Raw genomic sequence first — 22640 nt, forward strand, 5'->3', positions numbered from 1 at the left:
CCCACGGCCAACTGTAAACACTATTTTTAACCTCTGTGAAAACATGTTGCTTTGGAGGAGGACAAGCCTACATCTGCATTCTCCACAAACCTGTATCCCGGGTGGAAAGACTGAGCCCTGGAGGGAACATAGCACATAGCCCTGGAAGACACAGGGAGTCTACCTAAGGCTCAGAGCTAGAGGAGGAAGGGGGGCTCGACTGCCTGAGGCAGAACTTCCAGAAGTAGGCCCATGCCAAGACCCGACCTCTGGCTACGAGCATCACTGAGCCTCAGAGTAGCCCTGCATCTAAGGGGCTGATTCCTTCCAACCTCTGTTTCCCCAGGAAAGAAAGAGTGGGGGGGGGAGGGGGAGGATTACAGATCAAGCCTAAAAGCTTATGGTTTTGCTTTTTTTTTTTTTTACGTGTCTACCCATATCCAGGACTTTGTCTAGCTTGTCCTTGCTGTATATACAGTACTGTTCTGAGCACACCCACTGTGTGCCTGGCCTTGTACCTACCATAGCCCCATTGTTAATCTGGCCCTATTCCTACTATGTCCTTACCATTTCCCGTCTTGTAATTGCCCCTCAGTGAACACTGTGGCTACTGCAGCCTAGTCCTGTGCCTAGTGCTATGCTCTCATTATGGCCAGGATGAAACGGACACAATGTGACAAGAGCTAGAACATTCTGACTTGAAGAATCTGAGTAGAGGCCCCACCTCCGCCACCCCCATACCTACTCCTGCAAGATACTGGTCCTGGGCTTCAGGGACATGTGGCTCTGGGGAGGGGGCTCTATGAGGCACAAGCAGAGGAAAACCATATGGAGGAGCAGAGACTGCCAAGGAGCTGCTGTCCCTGGAGCGGGAGCGGGAGCAGGGAACACAGGGGAGGGGAGCCTGGGGCTGAGCCTGGGTTCCTCACCCTCCCCTGCCTCTTAGACTAGGCTTTGCTCTTGCAAAGGGCCCAGTGTTAGGGAAGCCCTCACTCTGCCCTGACTACTCTCCTCCCTTGACCTTACCTTGGCCCTCTCTGGGGCCCTGCCCTCACTCAGGGGCTGGCCTGAGGGTGGAGTGGTCACTGGTTCGTAAAGGAGGGACGAAGCAGGCCCACAGCGGCCTAACCTCATCGAGACCTCTCCGTTTCTCTGCCTTCTAAAGTCCCCAGGGAAGCCCCTCTCTTCAGGGGGTGGGGCCCTGTTATCCCATACTCTGTCACTTTCCAGGTTACTGGGGACAGTGATTGTGTGGGGTCACCATGGCAATGAAGTGGGGGCAGGGCACCTAGGGCATGGAGCAGGACTATGGAAGCCACCACGAAGGTGGGGGTCCCTGATCCATCGGGCCCCCAGGGCCATCCCTTGCTTAGCAGCCAGCAGCTAAGGGGTAGCTTCAGAGGGTGCCAGGGACCATGGATGAGCTCAAGGCCCCTATATTCGAAGCAGGGGTTGTCACTGTCTACCGGAGCTATAGCTGATATGGCCTGCAGTTCAACCTCCCAGGCTCTGCCCTTTCAGCCCACTCTCAAACTACTCCAGGATTCTGTTCAGGTCAGTTCCCAGTGTAACTATGCACAGACCTCCCCAGAGACCCCAAGAGTCTCCTCTTCTAACCCCACCGTGGGAGCCCAAGAGTATCTCCTCATGGACGACGGGACTCAGACTCTGCCAATGTGCATGGACAATGATGGCACCAATGACAAAGTTCAGTACGGATTCAACCTCTCCCAGATTCAGCTACAGATCGGGAAGGAGAGCAAGGCCCCAGCTAAAGTCCTGGTAGGCTGGGGCAAAGGAACCTGTAACATTGGCCAGATGGCTTCTGTGGGCCCCAGGAAGAGTCGATGGCTACCCTACTTCGTCTCTGGGGAGAGCAGTACAGCTGAAGGTCAAGATCCTCTTTTGACTGTGCCTCAGGCTCCAATCCAAAATCAGGGGCAGGACAAGGGGCCGGGGCTGGCTCAGTCTCCTACCCTAACTAAGACGACCTCTTCACCGACACTGCTGCTTTCAACCTCAATTCAGGCTTCTGCTCCACCTGCCACACCTCCACCTCCACCTGCTGCAGCCGAACCTTACGCCTATAGTCTCGACCATCCCACTAATCCCACTGCAGCCACAAAAGACCTGCCGCTTGATCTCAAGAACGGTGGCAACCAGTTGCCCCTTCTCGTAGAGCCCTCCAAAAAGGTCAAAGTGTATTTCCCCTTTAAGGAGACTCCTCCCACTCTGGCACCTACTCCAGAAGAGTTTTCAGCCCACACCAAGGACCAAGAGGTTGCCAAGATGAAGGTGCCACCCAGTCAGTCTGAGGACCCTGCGCAGAAATGTCTGGTCCATGCCTCCAGGCTAGATGCCGCAACACCAGCCCCAGAGCCTCTAGATGCTCTCAAGACACAGCGAAGCAGCCACAGGATTTACAGCTCCCAGCCAGACAAGCAGCTCCCCTGCTCCTACAACAACAACTGCTCCAATGTGCCACTGCTTGCCTGTCAGGGAGCCTACAACAAGCAGTCCCCACCGCTGACCCCCAGAGCGGCCAGGCAGACTCCCATTTCTAGCGCCCCGACCTGCCAGCTCCAGGAGGCTGTAGAAGACCACGTGCTGGTATTTGATATGGCCACGGGCAACACAAGGATGGGGCTGCTGTGCCACGACCCCACCGGCTCACGGGCGGTGCTCGTAGGTCTCACACCCAACCATCCATCGGCTCAAATCTCTGAAAATATACTGTCTGCTCGGTCACTGCCCAGGCCGATCCTTTCCCCTAAGAGTGATAACTCCAGTCTCTGGTCCACCACAGCCATGATGTCTAGCCCTGTGCCCTCCAGCCTCTCATCTGGGAGCTTTCAAGAGGTAACCCTGGCTTGCAAAGAGGCCAGACACAACCTAGAGCCACAGAAATCCCCTGGCACTGAAATCCCTATCAGGATTGGGACGATTGGGACGCTGGCCAGACCTGTTGTATCAGGGACACCCCTCCAATATGGTGAAAGGATACCAGCCCAAGTTCCTGATCCTAGCTGGTCCAAATCTGATGCTGGAAAGATTGATGCTGACCCCACCATCTGGATGCTAGACTCTTTCGGGTTGCAAGACAGTTCCACAGTCCAGCCTAGACAATTGCAGTGGACAAGGTCAGATCCGGCTTCAGCAGCCGATATCCAGACAGCCTCCAGATCCCTACTCCAGGAGGAAGCAGGCAGCAATAACCAGAAAGGGCTCATTCCTGCTCACCCTAGTAGCCCTCAGGCTGAGGAGACTGGGCAGGTCTTCTTCACTGGTCAGAATTTCCTCAATGGGAAGAACCTCCTTGTTAGACAGTTACCTGTAGCTGAGCAGGGCTCCCTATCTGTTCAGCTCCCCTCTGCCCTTACTAATCCACCTCATCTCAGTGAGCAGACTCCTCTTCCCAGACAACTTTCCCCCACTAGACAGGTACCCCTCACAGGGAGGTTCCCCATTACCAAAGAGCCTTCTTTTATTTCTGGAGAGCCTGTTCAGCCCTCCACCCAGGAGAGTGAGCCATTGGGCAGTCCTACCCATGTGGGGATAGTCCGAGTACCTCTGGCTCCTGAGGAGGCCTGCATTTATGTGAACAGGGATAAAGTTGGAAACAATTGTGCTCTAAGACCCAGCATACATGGGGCCCCATCCTGGCAACCTAGTGATGTCCACAGGGCCAACCAGGAACAACTTTCCCTGATCACATTTACTGGCTGTAAGGACTTGCCCGTATCGATGGTGGGCAATGAGCCCTTGAGTGGACATCAGCTCAAGCTGACAGCTGAGGACATCACGTGCTCGTCAGTGGTTGCACACCTGGGTCTTCTCCGTGGGAATTGCTATGAGTTAGTATCCACTATGGATGCTCTGCCAGTGCAGTCAGCGATACTCTGCCACCACTCATCCAGTCCCTACCAGAAGATGTCAGCCATAGTGATCGATACAGGCACAGGGTTTACCAAATGTGGACTGGCTGGAGAGAACCATGTCCTGAGTGTGGTACCTTCGCAAGTCCAGATGCTACAACACCCAGCCCAGGGCCAGCCCCAATATGTGGTACCCGAACACCAAGATGGCTCCTACTCAGTATTGAACCGAGGAGTAGTCTCTGACTGGGATGCGCTGGAGGTGCTGTGGCAACACCTGTTCTACTGCAAACTGAGAGTGAAGCCTGAGGAGATGGCTGTGCTTGTGGCCGACTCCCCCATCTCACCACGTACCAACAGAGAAAAGGTGGCTGAGATACTCTTTGAGCGTTTCCATGTGCCAGCTATGCAGACAGTTCATCAGGCTCTGCTGACGCTCTATGCCTATGGGCGTACCACTGGGCTGGTGGTGGGAAGCGGCCATGGGACCTCCTATGTGGCACCCATCCTCACTGGGGACCTGGCTCCACTTGACACTTACCGGCTGGATGTGGCTGGCACTGACCTCACACATTACCTGGCTCAGCTACTTGTGGCCAGTGGCCACTCACCACCCAAGGAAGGGCTTGTCAGACAGATTAAAGAGGCTTGCTGTTATGTGGCTATGGATATGGCAGCTGAGATGGCCAGAAACCAGGCACAGGCCCACGTGGAATTTGTGCTCCCAGATAAGCAGGTTATCACACTGAACTCTGAGCGCTTCTGCTGCTCTGAGGCTCTCTTTCAACCCAATCTGCTAGGGGTCAACCAGCCAGGTCTCCCACAGCTGGCTCTGCTGAGCATCAGCCGGCTAGAGGCCAAGCAGCGGGAGCAGCTGCTGGCCAATGTGGTGCTGGAAGGTGGCAGCACCCTGATGAGTGGTTTCCCCGAGCGCCTGAGACAGGAACTGGGCCCTGGCGCCACTGTGCTGGGTTCTCCCCACCGTGCAGTTGCTGCCTGGCTTGGGGGTTCCATTATGGCATGCCGAGACTCCTTCCAAAGCCTGTGGCTCAGCCGCAGGGAATACGAAGAAGAGGGCCCATGGGCAATCTACAAGTATCAGCTGTGAGCACATAAACTTCTGGTTCTGCTTGCTTTAAGTACTTTTGCATGTTTTAGGTGGAGGGTGAGGCGGGGAAGGCAAGACTCCAGACACAGGGTCAATGAGGGGGATCTTGGTTCTCCCAAGGTATACTTAACCTTGACACTCAAGAACCTCATGGGCCCTGACAACCCGCCCTTTCCAGAGACCTCCCCAAAGCCCCTTGGTTGTCGTTGTCTCCTACTTGGCTTGACCTTTACTGCACCCCAAGGGTAACCACAGAAAATGGCTGCTGTGGGGTTTTGCCCTGTTGCCCTGACGACAAGTGCAATTACCCTTGATTGCCAGCTTGTTGCCATGGTAATTTCAAACATAATGTAATAACCCACACAGCCTAGAGTGAGTCATAAGGTGGGGGATGGGGGGCAGCCCCTTCCCCTAGCTCCAGAAGAAAGGATTGCTTCCAGCTCCCTTCTTGGACCTTCTTCTGAGGGTTGAGGCCAACAATATGGACAGTAGCTGAGCCATCCCAAAAGATGGCTGGGGGTATGGACCAATTGCCCCCCCACTGAGGGTCCCTGTCCAGGTTTATGCTTCTTGGGAGAACACACAACAAATGATACATGCACGTCTTAGACGCTAAACCTTGGAGGGTGCTCTAGCTGGGTTAGCCGGAGCCTTCAAAATAAGGGGGCATGGGAATACCGCCATTGGTACCCAGGGTAGGAAGCAGAGAGGCCAGTTATGGGCTGCATCCTCGATGGAGAGCTGTTGCTAGGCTATTGAGGCTCCAGCCTGCTCTGTGGATATTGAGGTTCACATCTTATCCTGCCTCTTCTTTCGGTTCTTTGTCCCTCTAGCTTTGGTGTGAGCCAGAACTATAAACTCTGGGCTCCCTTCTCCTTCCTAGACTACCCCTCCCTTCAGCCAGGCAGCTCCTGAATGCTCGGTGGCCAGAGTTCTTAGGAGGCCTCTTTGCAGAGACCACTGGTGATGCCAAAAGACTTTTATCCCTGTGGCTAATGAGTAGCTCGAAACCATGTCTCTTCACCAAGGCTGGCTTTGAACAGAGACTATGAGAATGAAGCTTGGGGTTGAGACAGTATATGACCTAGAAAAACTGAAAGGATAAAATTAAGCTGGTCTTGCCCAGTGGTGGTGGCACACCTTTAATCCCAGCACTCAGGAGGCAGAGGCAGGCAGATCTCTGTGAGTTCAAGGCCAGCCTGGACTACAGAGGGAGTTCCAGGATAGCCAGGAATACACAGAGAAACCCTGTCTCGAAACACCCCTCCCCCCAAAATTAAGACGGTCTTTTAAAATATTAGTTACTATATCAGCTCCCATCCTGTCTGTGTGTATGTGTATGTGTGCTTGCTTGCGCGCGTGAAAGCCAGAGGCCATCCTCACGTTTTTTGTTCCTCGGGCAACGTTTAGTCAGTGGCCTGGAACTCATCAGGCTAACAGAGTGGCCAGTAAACCCCAGATATCTACCTGAGTATTACAAACACTCATCACTATGCCTGTTTTTTGAAGACAGGGTTTCTCTATGTAGCCTTGGCTGTCCTGGAACTCACTCTGTAGACCAGGCTGGTCTTGAACTCACAGAGATTCACTTGCATCTGCTTCCCAAGTGCTGGGATTAACAGTGTGCATGACCACTACCCTTTTTTGTTTTGTTTTAAACACAGTTCTGTGGATGGAGTTCAGGTCCCTATGCTTACACAGCAAGCTCTTTATTGACTGGTCTAATTGCTCTTTGTCCACAGGGCAGCTGGACGCTGCCTGAAGACAAAACCTTGAAGCCCGGTCCTATTTTGTCTGTGTCTCCCTGGGAAGCTGAAAGCCATGCCTTTAGGTTGCCCTCCACAAATGACAACAACAGCAACAACAAAACTTGTTTATCCTTACCCACACCTGAAAGCAAGGGGCTGCTCAGGAGTGGATCTTAGAAACAGTCAGTGATGTAAAGTCATCCTAAATCTGGCCTGCGATCCAGCCCCTTCCTCTGTCTTGCTCTTACAGCTTGATTCAGCCTCCACAATCCCAAGCTTTTGTGTCAGACGGGAAGGGGGAACCGCAGCTCTGGGACTAGTTGCTGCCTCCGTGCACATGTGCCAGCGCGCACGCCTGGGTGCACACAGAACACAGACACACGTGCCCCCAGGCAGCACCGCATACGCTGTGCTGCTTCCATCTCCCTTGGTATAAGAGAGCACACAGGGTCACGTGTACACACGGACCCTGCCATGTGCTGTCACCCACGTGCACACAGTGTGCACAGGACCAGGAAGAGGTGGAGTGCTGCCAGCAGCAGGCAAAGCTCTAGGGAACCGCCCCTTCCACCGACTCTAAAGCCCCGATCCAGCTTCTTCGCCCCCCAAGTCTTGGCTAGATCATGACCCTCACGAAAGCTAGAGAACAAGCATGCTACAGGGAGGTCCCGCAACCATGTCCTGGCTACACGATAAACTCGGGCCCATCGTTTTGGGAATTACAGAAAGGATTGAGTGCCAGGCCTTTCGTTCATTCTGAAAACATTAATTGGGCATCGTGGGATTTAGAAATAGGCTCTGCCTAGCTTGCCAAAAAGTTTCTACCTGGTTCTAGGGTGGGTGTCGTGGCCAAGACTCTTTAGAATACAAGGAGCCCAGAGACATGGCTTGGAGGAAGTGACCAGAAGCAGGGAAAGACATGAAGGTCCCAACAACCTCTCCGGAGGAAGTTATCCAGAAACCTTGAGAGAATAATTTCTCAGGCAATCTTCTGGCTCCAACCTCAACTTCATCACTTGGGGGGTCCTTTCTCCCATCAGCTGTGGGCAGAGAAGCAAGTAGCCTTGCTCAACCTGTGACCCTGTTCCCAGGATGGCTGGGCCAGGCAGATCAGCAGAAGGGCAAGATAGGATGGAGTCCAGGTCCAGACAGTGAAAACCGAAATCTGTCCTTTATTGTCTCAGGGTAGTCCTCAGGACTTGAGGGCACTGGGGTGGGCCTTGGGCTCACTTGCCCCCTTGACAAAGGACAGAAACATGGCCAACGGCTTCATTCGAAACTCCTTCCTAGTAGTTTCATGACCCCAAAACCTAGCCCTGGTCACCTGAGTCACGCTGCTTAGGATGTGTTTAACGATTATTACAAAGAGCAGAAAGCAGATCTACACTTCATCACAGGTGACTTTTCTAGTTTGGGAAATTCAAAGCTACACAGAGGGGGCTGACTGAGCCAGCCAGTGTACCTGGCTGGGAATTTAGTCGAGGAAGATTTTGGCCTGGCAGGAGTTGGTGGTAGAGGTCTGAGGGCCTTTACTGTGGTATCTTGTCCATTCCCAAATTGACCACAATTGCACCCATGCCCCTGTGTGTTTATTCCTAGCCAAGGGGTGCTCTAGGGACCGCCTGTGTGCTTCTAAGCAGGTCCGGCCCTTTGGATCAGGTTCGGGGAAACTGGGCACGACCCTAGTCTCTTGGAGACAGACTACTTCTAGCCAGGTGACTCCCGTGCAGCTCCAGAACTCAAGCTTTTTTTCCAATTCCCCACTCCTTACTTTGGGATTAGGAAGGGCCTCTTCGCCTCCTGTTGCTGGGTTTAGAGTCCGATGGCCTAAGGGGGCCAGGCTAGCAGGCAGCGTTGTCGCCAACCTGCATGAACCCACCCTCAAGTGGGATTCCAGTCTCCGGGTCTGCCAGGGTGGGGGCGGGCCGGGCGAAGAGGCCCCGCCCCCAGCCCGCCCCCGGCCCGGGGTGCGAATCCGCTGCCAGAGAGCGACTGGCGATGCTGGAGGTTCTGGAGTCGAAGCGGCTGCAGCTGGCGCGGCGTCTGCCCCGCGTGCCCGGAGCGGATTCTGCCGGCCGCCCCCGGAGCCCTGCTGAGCCGGTTATCGCTTCCTCCCTGTGACCGACCAGCGTTGCAGGTGCGGAGCAGGGAGGGCAGGGCCGGTGGGGAGGGCGCCTCCTGGATGCACGTTGGGGGTCCTTGGGAGACCGTTTGCTTGGTTAGAGAATCCCCGCACAGGGGATTCGTGCGGTCGCCGCGAGGACTCTGGGGTCCCAGCAGGGGCACGGCGCGCGGTTTCCGCAGATGCGAGGTGGGGTGGCATGCGGGGCTGGGCTAAAGTTCCCCATTACCTCGGACGGCTTGGGAGGGTCCCAGAGAAAGGCTCTGCAGCTCCGAATTGTCAAAAACAAACCCTCCACAAGATTCGTGATAACCCTCATAGGGGTAAGGGCCAAGGACCGAGCAGTCCATCCTTGCTCCCTGAGCGGTCTCCAGCCCCTCCCAACTGCCCCTGGGGGCCCCCTCCCTCCGGTTTGGCAGTCACTAATTTCCATGACAACGGAGAGTTCTTTATGGGCGACAATCCGGAGGGGGCTGGGCGGGGCTGCTGCGGGGCTGGGGGAGGAGGTTCTAAGCCCGAGTGGACCGTCGGCCCCTAGCCAAGTTCAGGCTTCCGAGCCTTCTCCTGAGGGTCATTAATGGGGGCGGGGGGGACCCGGTGTACGGACACACGTGCGAGGTGGGGGTGCGGGGCGCACATGTTCCTGCTGGGAGGTGCGGGGCTTGGTGCTCACACGTGTGCCTCCCGCATGTGTATTGCTCTGCCAGCGGGGGCGAGCCAGCAGTACTGGGGAAGGGGGTCAGGGTGGTGCCTTGGTGGAGAACAGGGACCCCGGCTGGGGTAGCCGGGGACAATTAAAACGTTAGCTTCTGTCTTTTTCAGCTTGCCTTGCCTGGCTGGAGACCCTAGGCTCTTGAGTCCCAGCCCCAGGAAGGGCTGCCAGCTGTTCCCCGACCCCAAACCTGCTCTAGCAGGTTCCTTCTTAGAGAACAGGGCAACCCTTCTCCCTCACCAAAAGCTCCTACTTGGTCTGTACTACTCTAGACCTTCTGCGCACCAGCCCCCAAAACACAGGCTCAGGCTTTGGGGGGGCCCCAGAACCACCTTTGCAGACCTAGGTTGGCTTCCCCTCCCCCTCCGACTTGATTCTTGGCAGATCCAGTGACTTCTGGGCCTCAGTTTCCTCCACTTGGAATTGATTATCTCCATTCCCTTCAGAACCAGAATGGGACAGGGGTCTCCCTTTCTTTCCTCATTTCGTGTGGGTCCCCAGGTGCCCTACCCTGGCTTTATACGTCTCTGCTGCAGGCCTTCCTCTGTGTCTTTATTCTCTGGTGGCCACCAGGTAACAGGCTGGTGGCAGTCTTCTGCTCTGAGGGAAGACCACAGAATCTATGATCTGTGTTCAGGGAAACTGAGGCAGGGGGAGTGTTCGTGTGCATGTGTCATCCTGTTTTTGGCTTCTTGTGGTGCTGTTTTTGCTGCTGCTTTTGGCCATCCTGGGATCTGCTCAAGATTGATGGCAGGATGAAGCTGAGCTGCAAGAAGGGCCCTGAGCACCCAAGGCCAGTTCAGCTGATTGGGGTGGAGGTTGCTGGGGACCCCAGGTAAGGCTGGGCCAGCTGAGAGGAAGGCTTGTGAAAGGAAGTAGCCGGGTTTCTGGGCTTCATTTCTATCTTCCTATGTTTGTGTCTTCAACTTTTGAACCTCCCTCGCCTGAGCGGCTATCATGGCAGCAAGAGAGGCTGGGGACTGTCCTGCTGGGGGACCACACAGCTGGCCTCTTCCCCACAAAGAGGCTCCTAGAAGCTGACCTCTTCTTACTGTGCCTCCTACGCCAAGTTCAGTGTATGTCTGGGGGATACTGAAGATTCTTGAAAGCCACATACCAAGGGTAGCTCAGGGGACCAGAGCTATGGAGGTTTTAGGGTGCTGCTAGGCATTCTGAGTCCTCTTCAGAACCTTCTCCCTGCTTCTCTCTTGTGTCTGTGACCCTTTTACTCTGCCACCTCCTTTTCCTCCTCCAGTAGATTCAGCCTGTGTCTGTCTGTCTCTGGCCCTTTCTTCACTAACGTCTTTCAGTTCCCCCACCTCTCCTTCCTTTATTGGGACCAGGGTCACAGAACCCATGGGGAAGGGGCCAGGCCAAATATCAGTTTGGGAAGAGGGACCCTCACTAACACCTACCTCTTCCTCCTCCTCTTGTTTTAAAACTTCCATCACCATAGCAACCTTTTACTCTAGTGTGTTCATCTGCAGATCGATCCCTTCCTCCAAGCCAAAGGATGCAGGGCCTCCACTGGCTTCAAAGATTGGGACCCCGGGTTCTAAGGCCAGTGGCAATTGGTTTTTGGTTTTGCCTGCATATGGAGAGCTGACTGTTCTGGAAATAGCAGTGGACTTCATGCCCATTCCTTAGACTGTGATGTTGGCGCTGGGCGGGGGCTCGTCTATGCTCCTAGCGAGTCAGCACCAGGAACTATTGATGGTAGCTCTACTTGTTCCCCACCAGGACCGTACCCTATCCAGTCTCTTTAGGCACTTGGACAGTGGGCTTGAAGCTCTTCTCTGTCTCTTGATACCATACACACTGGAAGGAGGTCGCTACCTCCCCTAGGTTTGTGGCTGTGGTGTCAGCTGAGAACTAGACAGGATTTGGGCTGGGCCATGTCCATTTGCAGTAGGAAACTCAGTTCTAATCGCTGAGAGAGAAGAAGAGGGGAGGGAAGGGGAGAGGGGTGCCTACAGGCTGGTGTTCACAGCTGCCACTAAATTGGGAGGTGTTGCCTACAGTCAGGAGTCAGCGGGAGGCCTCCTGGGCCCTTCCTGGCCTCTCTAGATTTACTGCAAGCTCTAGAGCCCCACATGGCAGAGGCCAGGGCAGCAGGAAACTTTATTTATGGACATGAAAGGTAACTCCTGAAGCAGGCTGATGTGGAGGAAACCCTGAGATGGGGCCTTTTGGCTTCTGTTTTGATTGAGTTTCCCTTGGCTCAGACTTCCCCAAGGACCCAGTAGACCTCCTAGGGACCCCTTATTACTAGGACACCAAACAGACAAAACTTCCTCAGGCTTGCCTGAGACGTGAATCACTGAGCCAAGTAAACAAGCTCCAGAAGCAGACAATAATAACAAGAGTACTGAGCCCCAAGCTTCCAGAGCCTGCTAGAGTGGAGGACAGTGGTAGCATCATGTTCTACACTGCCTCACCCTCCCGTGCCCCAGGTCTATAGTTTATTTCCTTTGCAGAGAAGGGAGGGAATTCTGTCTCCAGGAAAGTGGCTGCAGTGGGGCTCCAGGGCCATCCTGGGCCATAGTGGACCTGACCCAGGTTCTGTGTTGTTGGAAAGAAAGCCTTCCTTAGCTGGACGTTGATTTCGGATGAGAAATGCCAATCTCTTTCTACTTGGCCTTCCACCCTTCTTCATGCTATCTCTAACCTACTCTTTCAGCTTTGGGACCAGTCCCTTTTATTGCTGAGAGGTACCAAGGGGCTTTGTGTATACAACCTGCAGCCTCCCCCAGGTAGCAGTAGGTAGTAGATGGTGAAATAAATGGGGTAGAGGGGATGAAAAATCCAGATCTTCTCTCTGGATCCTGAGAGATCTAGGCGTACAAGCGAATTCAGTTAGAATGTTGGGGAGGGGTAGTAATTGGTGACATCTGGGCAGCCAAGGTGGGGGGTGGTGGTACTGAAGTAGATCTGTCCCTGTCCCATCACTGAGACCCTTAGGACATTGGCTGTAGGCGGACAGCAGTGTGAGCTTTCCATGGTAGAGACAGACCCTAAGACCAGCCCAGGCCCTATGGCATGAATGCATATGTATAGCCAAAAGCTGGCACCAGAATCAGGCACAGGCATTCACAAAACCTCCCACCTACACCACATTGGCAGAGGCCAGAGCTGTTGGACTGGGAAGGGAGGTGGAGCTTGGAGAAGGTTTCTCACAAAAGGACCATTTTGCATCTGGCCTTGGAGCATCCGGATTGTTGTAGACGACTTGTTACACAGACAGCCTTATAATGTCAGAATTCGTACTGAAAGAACACGCAGCCCTGGTCTTGATTCCTTGCCCGTGTGGAGGCTGTTTCACAGGGCAGCCAAGGTGGGTAGCGCTCTTACTGATGCCCACACTTCCTGCCTTTGAGTAGACACACTTGAGCTGGCGAATCACCTGTTGTTGGACATTTAGGTAGACGCGGAATCCTTTTTAATGTTATAAATAAGCCTGTGGTGACGAATAGGATTCCCATGGGAGGCTTTGGGGGAAGGGTGTTTGTATCAGAGGGAACAGTATAACAACACAACAGAACGAGGAATGGTCCCTGCCTGGTCCTCCTGGGAAACCTGCAAGCCAAGATACCGTTCTCTGGCCCAGTGAATAGCTCTCAGTTTCTAGTCCGGGAGGATAATCGTCGCCACCCTAAGGGGGAAAAATGTCCTTAGAGTACTGACCCAGGCCTCTTCCTCCAGATGTTACAGTGTGGAGAGGGTGCGTGGCTGTGTCTCTGCTCCCAACTGGAAGAGTGAGATTTCAGCCACACGGATCTCCCTAGCAGATGCAGGGACAGGGTTTTGGACATAGTGGCAAAAACACACACAGTTGACATCTTCAAAGCCTCTCTTACTTGCCTCTGCGGTATTTCGCCTAGATGGCTTAAGCTCTGGCTTGAATCACACTGATGAAATGCATTTGTATTCCCCAAGCTCAAGCAAATCCAGGTGAAGAAGTTATGGAATTTGATCCCTAATGCTGAGGACACAACCCTCGAGGGTTGTGGTCCCCGGGAGTTGCGTAGCTGGCCTGTGCCTGGAAGGAAGTACTTGGCAGCCAGGACTACCCAGAGGGCTTCTCCCAGCTCAAGAGTACTCCATGCAAAGGAGGCTGACACTATAAGTGCCTTCAAAAACGGGCATATTTAGGTGCTCAAGGCCCTGGCCTGGGCCCTTCCACATCAAGCAGTGGCAGAGGCAGAGGCAGAGGCAGCAGAAGCGGCAGAGGCAGAGCAGTTTCAGCGTGGCCTCAGCGTAGAGCTTGGTATAGCCACAGGCTGGCACAAAGCAGGCTTTATGAAGGCAGACTCCGGGGTCAGGTCTGTAGAGGTAGATGCAGCCGTCCACTTCGGAACAAGGGCAGCAGAGGCCTTTTTTTTGTGGATGCTGGGGTCAGCCATCCAGCACTGCAATGGAGGACTGGACTGTAACTGACAGAGTGGAGGCAGGGCACTGGGCTCCAGGTGCGGAGTTCCTGGCGCCTACTGAGCCAGCAATAACTGGATGGAGCGTCACACCTGGTCCCCTGTGTGCTCCTGCAGCACTTTGGCGCTGGGTAGGTGTATCTTACTTTGCTGGACCGTCATCCCTGCATGCTTTCCAGCAAAGCCTTCTGCACCAGGGCCCAACACTGCTGCTCCTCCCCCTACAAGGAACCTAGATATACCCCAAACAACATATCTGAATCCAATATTTACTAAGTCCATCAAAGGAGTTGTAATAAAAATTGTAAAGCAACATCAGAGCATGGTGGCACATGCCTGTAATCCCAGCACTTAGGAATAGGGACAGGAAGACTAGGAGTCCAAGGCTAGCCTCAGCTACGTAGCAAGTTTGAGGCCAGCTGAAGCTACATGAGACCCTGTCTCAAAAACAAATAAACAAAAATAAACAAAAGATAGAAACTTACACCTTCAACATTCACTTCTTTGCTCTAGAGAGAGCTGTTATTTCCTTTCATGTCCTAGAAAAGGACGTCCCCCATACCCAACCCCACAAATAAATAATGTTCAAAATTTGAAAAATATTTATTCATTTTCTTGTGTGCATGTGTGTGAGCATTCATGGCTGTGGATATCACAAAGCAGAAGAAAAGCATCAAGGGTTCTCTGTCACTCTCCGCCAATTCCTTTGAGACAAGGTTTCTCCCTGAATCTGGGGCTTGCATTTTTGTGGCTAAACTAGAAGTGATAAGCCCCAGCAGTTATCTCTCTGCCCACCCTTGGAGTGGGCTTTCAGGCATGAGTGCTGGGGCTAAAAGGTGTGGGCCATCATAACCCAGTCTGCAAGATATAAAGTAAGGCTGGAGAGATGGTTCAGTGGTTAAGAGCTCTGACTGTTCTTCCAGAGGGCCCACATTCAATTCCTAGCACCCACATGGCAGCTCACAACTGTCTGTTACTCCAAGATCTGACACCCTCACACAGACATACTTGCAGGCAAAGCATCAATGCATATAAAAGAAAATTCAATACAAATTTTAAAAAGATATGAAGTTCATTCCTTTATAAGTACCACTCAGGTTTAGAAACAGGTCTTTCCAAAAGCCCTCATGTGTCCTAACTCTGTCACCCTGTCCTGTCCCTTAGGAGGGAACCATTATGTGACTCTTAGAACTTATTTTCTGCTTTTCTATAGTGTTACTTCTGTGTTTGAGTCCCCAGAAGTATGGTGAGTTCTGCCTGTTTTGAGCTCTGTATCAAAAGACTCACACTACATGCATTCTTTCCTGTTTCTATCAACACTCCTTTTGCAAGATACACTGTTTGGCTGAGAAGAACCGTAGCTTTTTTATTTCCTTTGCAGCATAACATTCTATTATATGACTATGCCACAATACATCCTGCTGGTGGTAGATATTTGGGCTCTTTCCAGCTTTTAGCAATTATGGATATGGCAATTATGAGCACTCTCACACAAGTGCCCTGAGGCATAAATGTATGCCTGCCTCTCTCTCTCCCGCCCTCTCTTTGACAGGCTCTCCCTATGTAGCCCAGGTTGGCCTGGAACTCCTGGGGCACACTTGGCTCAAATACATGCATTTCTATAGAACAAATATTTATAGTATATAGGGTGGGCTTGGGAAATTGTGCAGTGGTTAAAAGCACTGGTTGCCCCTCCAGAGGGCCTGGGTTCAGTTGCCAGCATCCACACAACAGCCCATAACTGTCTGTGACTCCGGTTCCACGGGACCCAACCTCCTCTCCTGGCCTCCATAGATACTAGGAACACATGTGGCTCATAGGCATGTGTGCGGGCCGAACAACCATACACATAAAAATAAGTATTAGCCAGGTGGTGGTGCACACCTTTAATCCCAGCCCTCAGAAGGCAGACGTAGGCTGATCTCTGTGAGTTCAAGGCCAGCCTGGTCTACAGAGCAAGTTCCAGGACAGGCGCGACTGTTACACAGTGAAACCTTGTCTCCAAAATAAACAGGGGAAAAAAAATCTTTAAAAATGAAAGAAGTGCATGAAATATATTTGTTTGGCAAAACTGGCCCTTTCCTGTCCTTTCCTTTAACACAAAGTTTCCGTAACCCATGCCAGTCTTGAACTCCTTGATCCTCCTGCCTCCACCTGCTAAGTTCTAGGATTTCAGGTGTGTATCATGCCTGGCTCCGGTTTTTTCAAAGAGGGGGAGGGGTGATTGCCCTTTTCCATAGCCTCACCAACATTTGGCATCTCTAGACCATCAGAGGTAAATAACGAGTATCAGGAGAGCTCAAGAGATCATAGCTCTAGACAGAACTGCAGGTAAGAAAGGAACACTGAGAGCGGGAGAACGGTTTTCTCCAGGGAAGGCTGCACCAGTTGGTTATCCAATACCAAGTGGTCAGCCCTGAAAACATACATACAGGTTACACTGTATGGACCTAGCAGGTTATAATTATATAATCAGGAGCACGCACGCACGCACGCACACACACACACACACACACACACCAATAACTAAAAAGAAAGTGATCATGAATTTGATCAGAGCAAGGGGGAGGGTGGAAGGGAAATGATATAATTATGATCTCAAAAAAATTAATGGAATAAACTTAAATTTATGCTCATGAAATAGCTGAAATGTAAAGATTTTATTTATTTATTTATTTCTTTTGAAATAGGGTTTCACACTCTAGCCCAGGCTGGCCTCAGACTCAGGCCGATCCTCTTGCATCACTTTCCTGAGTGTTAGAATGACAAATGTGAGTTGTCATACCTGACTTTAAAGAAAGTGTGTGTCTTTTTTTTTTTTTCAATTTAAAAATTACATCTATTTATTTACTTTGGGGGACAGTGTAGTATTTGCATGGAGGTCTGAGGCCAACTTGTGGGAGTTGGTTCTCTCTTTCCATCATGTAGGTCCCTAGGGATCAGACTCGGGTTTGGAGGTCAGTGTCCTTACCTGGTGAGCCATCCGCCGACCCTAAAGAAACTTAGTTTAATCTCATTACTGGAGAGATGGAGGCAGGAGGATTTCAGCAAGTTACAGGCCAGCTTGATCTACATATGGGGTATCTAGGGCTAAATAGTGAGGCTCTGTCTCAAAAATGAAAACGGAACATAGAAAATGGTGCAGCTGAGCCAGACCCCATCCTGCTTGCACCTTAGAGCCTAGCAATGCCGTTTGGGTGTGTGACTCTGGGCGACAAGAAGAACTATAACCAGCCGTCGGAGGTGACTGACAGATATGACTTGGGACAAGTCATCAAGACGTGAGTGTTGGGCCTACTGGGGAGTGATGCGTGGATAGAGCGGGGTTGGGACCGGGGGTGGTGGTGGTGAGGAGACTGGAGGCTACCCCGTCCTAAGGCATGCTGTGCCTCCTGGCTTCAGTGAGGAGTTCTGTGAGATCTTCCGGGCCAAGGACAAGACAACGGGCAAGCTGCACACCTGCAAGAAGTTCCAGAAGCGCGACGGCCGCAAGGTGCGGAAGGCAGCTAAGAATGAGATTGGCATCCTCAAGATGTGAGTGTGAGGTCTGAGGGCAGAGGGGGGTAGGAGATCGCAGGGAAGGGCTCAGAAGGCAGGGGCCTCAGGAAGCGCCAGCTTCTCTCTTATAACCACGTGCCTTAGGAACCAGAGCTTCTCTCGGCCCTGACCACTGACCCCTTCCACTGCCACTAGGGTGAAGCACCCCAACATCCTGCAGCTGGTAGATGTGTTTGTGACTCGCAAGGAATACTTCATCTTCTTGGAGCTGTGAGTACCATTCTGGGGTTCCAGGATTCCCCAGTCCCTAGGGCCTTTTCTTTTTCCTCTGTTTATAGCTAAAAACAAACAAACAAACAAACAAACAAAAAAACCTACTTTGGGAACAATTGGGGTCCCAAGGCCCTGGGCTTTGCCCAGCCAAGCACCTGGTACTAGTCAGGCCTCCCAAATGCTCCTGTCCTACCCCCGACCCCGCCCACACCGGGCTCAGGGGCTGGTGTCCCTCAGGGCCACGGGGAGGGAGGTGTTTGACTGGATCCTGGACCAGGGCTACTACTCGGAGCGAGACACGAGCAACGTGGTGCGGCAGGTCTTGGAGGCCGTGGCCTACCTGCACTCACTCAAGATTGTGCACAGAAACCTCAAGGTAAGGCCAGAGCCAGAGGGACTGGATCACTTGGCACCTGGGCTGGGGGTGGCGTGAGTGCCGCGCTGGGCTCTGGTCCAGCTTCTGAGGCTCTCGTGGTAACTTCTGCCTGCCTTTCTACCATTCTCTCCTGAACAGCTGGAAAACCTAGTGTACTACAATAGGCTGAAGAACTCAAAGATTGTCATCAGTGACTTCCATCTGGCTAAGCTAGAGAATGGCCTCATCAAGGAGCCCTGTGGAACCCCGGAGTATCTGGGCAAGGAGGGATGGGACAGGGGATGGTGGAGGGACAGCCTTCAGGGAGAGAGTTTGGGGTAGGGGAGAAGTCTCCATCCTGAGAAGTGGGTGTGGATGGCACTTTTTCTGGCCAAGCTTGATGCTGACCAGCAGATGGCAAATGAACCTCTTTTGTTTTTCAGCACCAGAAGTGGTGGGACGGCAACGGTATGGGCGCCCTGTGGACTGTTGGGCCATTGGCGTCATCATGTATATCCTGTGAGTGGAAGGGCACGTAATTGGGCTTGCAGCCAGGTGGGCTGGACAATTGTGCCTGTGGCCACCCTAGGTGACCCTGCTCCATGTAGGCTTTCAGGAAACCCACCCTTCTATGAGGAGGTAGAAGAAGATGACTATGAGAATCATGACAAGAATCTCTTCCGCAAGATCCTGGCTGGTGACTATGAGTTTGACTCTCCATACTGGGACGATATTTCTCAGGCAGGTGAGGAGATACCCAGCATGTGGGCAGAGTATAGGGCAGTAGGGAGGGAGGCGCTGCTCTCAGCTTCTGCTGGATTCTGCTCCTGCTCCCCAGCCCATTCATCACATCTAGACAATGAGATGGGGCGCCCATGCCTAGCCCATCCCTGGCTTTGTCCCCAGCCAAAGACCTGGTCACAAGGCTGATGGAGGTGGAGCAGGACCAGCGGATCACCGCAGAGGAGGCCATCTCCCATGAGTGGTGAGCAGGGCCCATGAGTGGAGAGTAGGAGGACAGGAGGTCAAGCGTCTGCCTGGCGGCCCTAGATCGCACGGGGAAGGTCTGGGCAGCCTCCCGGAAGGCACAGACCATTCCAATCATATGCGTTTGTCTCCTTTCGAGGATTTCTGGCAATGCTGCTTCTGATAAGAACATCAAGGATGGTGTCTGTGCCCAGATTGAAAAGAACTTCGCCAGAGCCAAGTGGAAGGTAGGCTCTGGCTCGCTTTCTCCTTGGCCCAATTCCAAGTGCTTCGTCGTGCACCCACAGTTCTTCTTGCTGCCACTGCACCTCTTCCGCTGAACACAAAGTTTTCCCGGGCCATCATACGTGGCTGTAACTGCTGCTGTTATCTTGGGCTGCAGTACTGAGTAGCTGGGAGGCCAAAGACAGCCGGGGTACTGTGGAGGGGGTTAGGTTTAGCCATTTGGCAGGAGTGGATCCAGAGGACCTCACCACGAGCCTTTTTTCACTGTCCTCCTTTCAGAAGGCTGTTCGAGTGACCACTCTCATGAAACGGCTCCGGGCACCAGAGCAGGCCGGCACAGCCGCAGCCCAGTCTGCTTCAGACGCTGCTGCTCCCGGGGCTGCTGGTGGGGCCATTGCTGCGGCTGCAAGTGGAGCTGTCCCAGCCTCTGGGGCCAGTGCTACTGCAGCCACAGAGGGTGGTGCTGGCTGTGCTACCAAGAGTGATAATGTAGGCTCTGCAGATCGCAGTGCCACCCCAGCCACTGATGGGAGTGTCACCCCAGCCACAGATGGCAGTGCCACCCCAGCCACTGATGGCAGTGCCACCCCAGCCACTGATGGGAGCATCACCCCAGCTACTGACAGGAGTGCTACACCAGCTACTGATGGGAGAGCCACACCAGCCACAGAGGAGAGCACAGCGCCCACTACTCAAAGCAGTGCCATGCCAGCTGCAAAAGCAGCTGCCACCCCTGAGCCGGCTGTGGCCCAGCCGGACAGCACAGCCCTAGAGGGCGCCACGGGCCAGGCTCCATCCTCTAGTAAAGGAGAAGAGGCTATTGGCTGTGCCCGGGAGTCTCAGAGGGAGGAGACAAGCTGAATGGGCAGCCTGTTGGGGGTTTTGAGGGACGGGAAGGCGGGTGGGAGTATGGATGAGGGGCTTCTCACTGTATATAGAGTCACTGGCATGATGCCCTAGCTCCCCCCAAGCTCCCTCATCCCAGTGGGGCATGCCTGGGGGCCATGGGAGAGCAGTCTCGTCTCCTGTGTGGATGTGTGTGAGTGGTGGGCAGGCCAGAGACAGGGCCAGCCCCAGCCCCTGCATGGATTCCTTGTGGCTTTCCTGTCTTTTTGCTAGCTTCACCAGTTTCTGTTCCTTGTGGGATGCTGCTCTAGGGATACTCAGGGGGTCCTTGCTCTCCTCCTCCCCTTCCTGCCTCATCATTTCCCCAGGCAGGCCCCTACAAGTTTCATACTTTCCCAGGCCCTAAATTGGGTGGCCTTGCCCTGAGAGCTGGTCCTCCAGCGAGGCCCTGTCAGCAGTGTTAGGTTCTTGCACATGAAGGTGCGTACCTGTAGCATGTGGGCTGCTCTCGGAGCAGACGCTGGCTGCTAGAGAGGACGCAGAAATCTAGGGCAGTGTGCTTGAAGTCAAGTCTGGTCACATGGTTGCGGGCACTGCATGTTAGCTGTGGGGATCCTCAGAAGTGGGAGAGAGAATGGGGAGAAGGGGAGAAGCTTCCATCTTTTTCCCTGAATGGGGATCTTCCCTCTGAAGATCTTTGTGTTACTTTTCCCCCTTCTGAGTCCTGTATCGGGTTGCTCTGTACCCCGATTCTTATGAAACCCTACAGGACAGGACAAACAAGTAGGATGCAAGCAGTGAGACCGAGGAGAGCAGAGCACAGGCCAGCACCAGTGTCTCAGCCGTCTGAGTCCTTACTGTGAGCTCGATAGGGAGGCCTGGTGTCCCCCATGGTCTTCCTGGATGTCACTGCCACAGGAAGAGACCTTACCCATGGCCACCTCACGCAGGCTCAGGCCATAAATCCTCTTCCTCCCAGGGAGGCATGGCAGTACCTCATAGGCTGCTTTGGGAGCTTGCTTTTTCCAGTGGCAGATTTTCTGCTCTCAGTTCAGCAACATGGAGGGGATTTTCCTCTGTTTCTACTCTCAGAGGCTGAGGTGTCACTCAGCCACGTTAAGTTGCTCTTGCTGGGATGAGGAAGTAGAATAAGATTCCCCAGTTCCCCGAGGGATGCTCTTGGCAGGTGCCCTTGGTCAGACCCTATCACAGCCTGAACAGGCAGCCACGCTGGTCCCTGCCCTTGCTCGGCACTCCATGCTGGTCCTGCCCCTCTCCCTGCATGCCTGTGGGTCTGCTCTGGTATGTGAAGGTTGGTGGGCTAACTGTGTGCCTGCTGAACCTGGCAAATAAACGTCACCCTGCAAAGCCTCTGGCCACCCTCTTGCCTTTGCTTCCTCTGTCCTATTCGGGAGGAGCCCATGGAAGGCAGTGGGGGAGGGGAGAGGCAGGGAGCAGGTGTTTGGGTAGTGACTGATGCTCAGTGCATTGCTTGGGGTGAGAGTGAGGGACACCTCCATTGTGTACCTGGATGATGTTGATGGGAACCCTCTGAGCTTTAGAAAACCATGTGAGTGGTTTGGTTCAGCCAGGAACTAGGCCCTGGGCTGAGCACAGAAGGGCTGATGCTTTTCCAACTCTTGTTGCCAGGGAGCCTTTGTCTTAACTTGGACAGAGAGGTGAAATCCACTCAGGGTCAACCACTGTAGGCAGAGACCTTGCTCATGGGCAAAGTGGGCTTCCTTGGACTGGGGAGAGGGTGGGGTTGCACAACAGTTCTGTGCTGTATGTTGATGCCTGCTTCCTGTTAATACCTGTGCTTCCCCGTTAGACCAAAAAGATTTAACTCTTGTCTTCCCCAGCTGGAGCAGACCCGCTTGATAATAATGAGTCATGTATGTTTCTTCTGGGGGAATAATACTGCTAACGACATCATAGCAATCCCTAAGGAGACTCGCTTCAGCTCAGATGGGCTTTGGTGAACTCACCTGGGTTGCTTTCTCAGGGAGTACCTTAAATTATCTGATGTGGGAATAATAAAGAGGGTTTGCTATTTCCTGGTCTTTGAAGCATCTGTACCTTCAAAATCACCATCCTACAGTCCCAGGCATGAGTAATCCTGGGAGGTAAGAGCTAAATTACTGGCCCTAGTGTCTACCTAATCTCAAGGATTATTAGGGCATATTTGAATAAAGCCAAAGCTAGTGTAGTGGTTTGAAGGGTTGGGACGTAATGTGTTCATCTTCCCAAGATCATCCATAGGAGAAGGCTGAGGAAGTGGGGGCCTTTTTTGGGTCTGGGGACTGTGGGCTGCCAGGGCAAGGTCTATCACTTTCCATAGCCACGGGACTATCATCCCTTTTCCTTGGGTTGTCAGCCTGACTGTCCCCAAGTGCAACAAAAAGAGGTCTGGTTCATTTCGCACCAGCTCTGGCTTGAGACAAAGCCCGGTTTAGCAGGGATAGGGGTTGGTCTGCAGCGTCAC

General features: G+C 53.2%; 2 protein-coding genes across 2 annotated transcripts; both read left to right on the top strand.

Annotated features, from left to right (window-relative positions):
• The first annotated feature begins 1287 nt into the window (after positions 1-1287).
• LOC129692979 (uncharacterized) lies at positions 1288-4962 on the top strand. Its single transcript, XM_055629497.1, has one exon. It carries the CDS (start codon positions 1288-1290, stop codon positions 4960-4962), a length of 3675 nt encoding a protein of 1224 aa, XP_055485472.1.
• A 3556-nt stretch (positions 4963-8518) lies between these two features.
• Positions 8519-22210, top strand: Camkv (CaM kinase like vesicle associated). The gene is made up of 11 exons (XM_055629936.1): positions 8519-8847; positions 17149-17252; positions 17374-17505; positions 17665-17739; positions 17980-18118; positions 18257-18377; positions 18541-18616; positions 18706-18842; positions 19004-19082; positions 19224-19311; positions 19589-22210. Exons 2-11 carry the CDS (start codon positions 17158-17160, stop codon positions 20168-20170), a joined length of 1524 nt encoding a protein of 507 aa, XP_055485911.1. The 5' UTR covers positions 8519-8847; positions 17149-17157; the 3' UTR covers positions 20171-22210.
• Positions 22211-22640: the final 430 nt, after the last annotated feature.

This window comes from Psammomys obesus, unplaced genomic scaffold (genome assembly GCF_907164565.1).
Source record: "Psammomys obesus unplaced genomic scaffold, mPsaObe1.curated_primary_1811, whole genome shotgun sequence".
Taxonomy (NCBI): domain Eukaryota; kingdom Metazoa; phylum Chordata; class Mammalia; order Rodentia; family Muridae; genus Psammomys; species Psammomys obesus.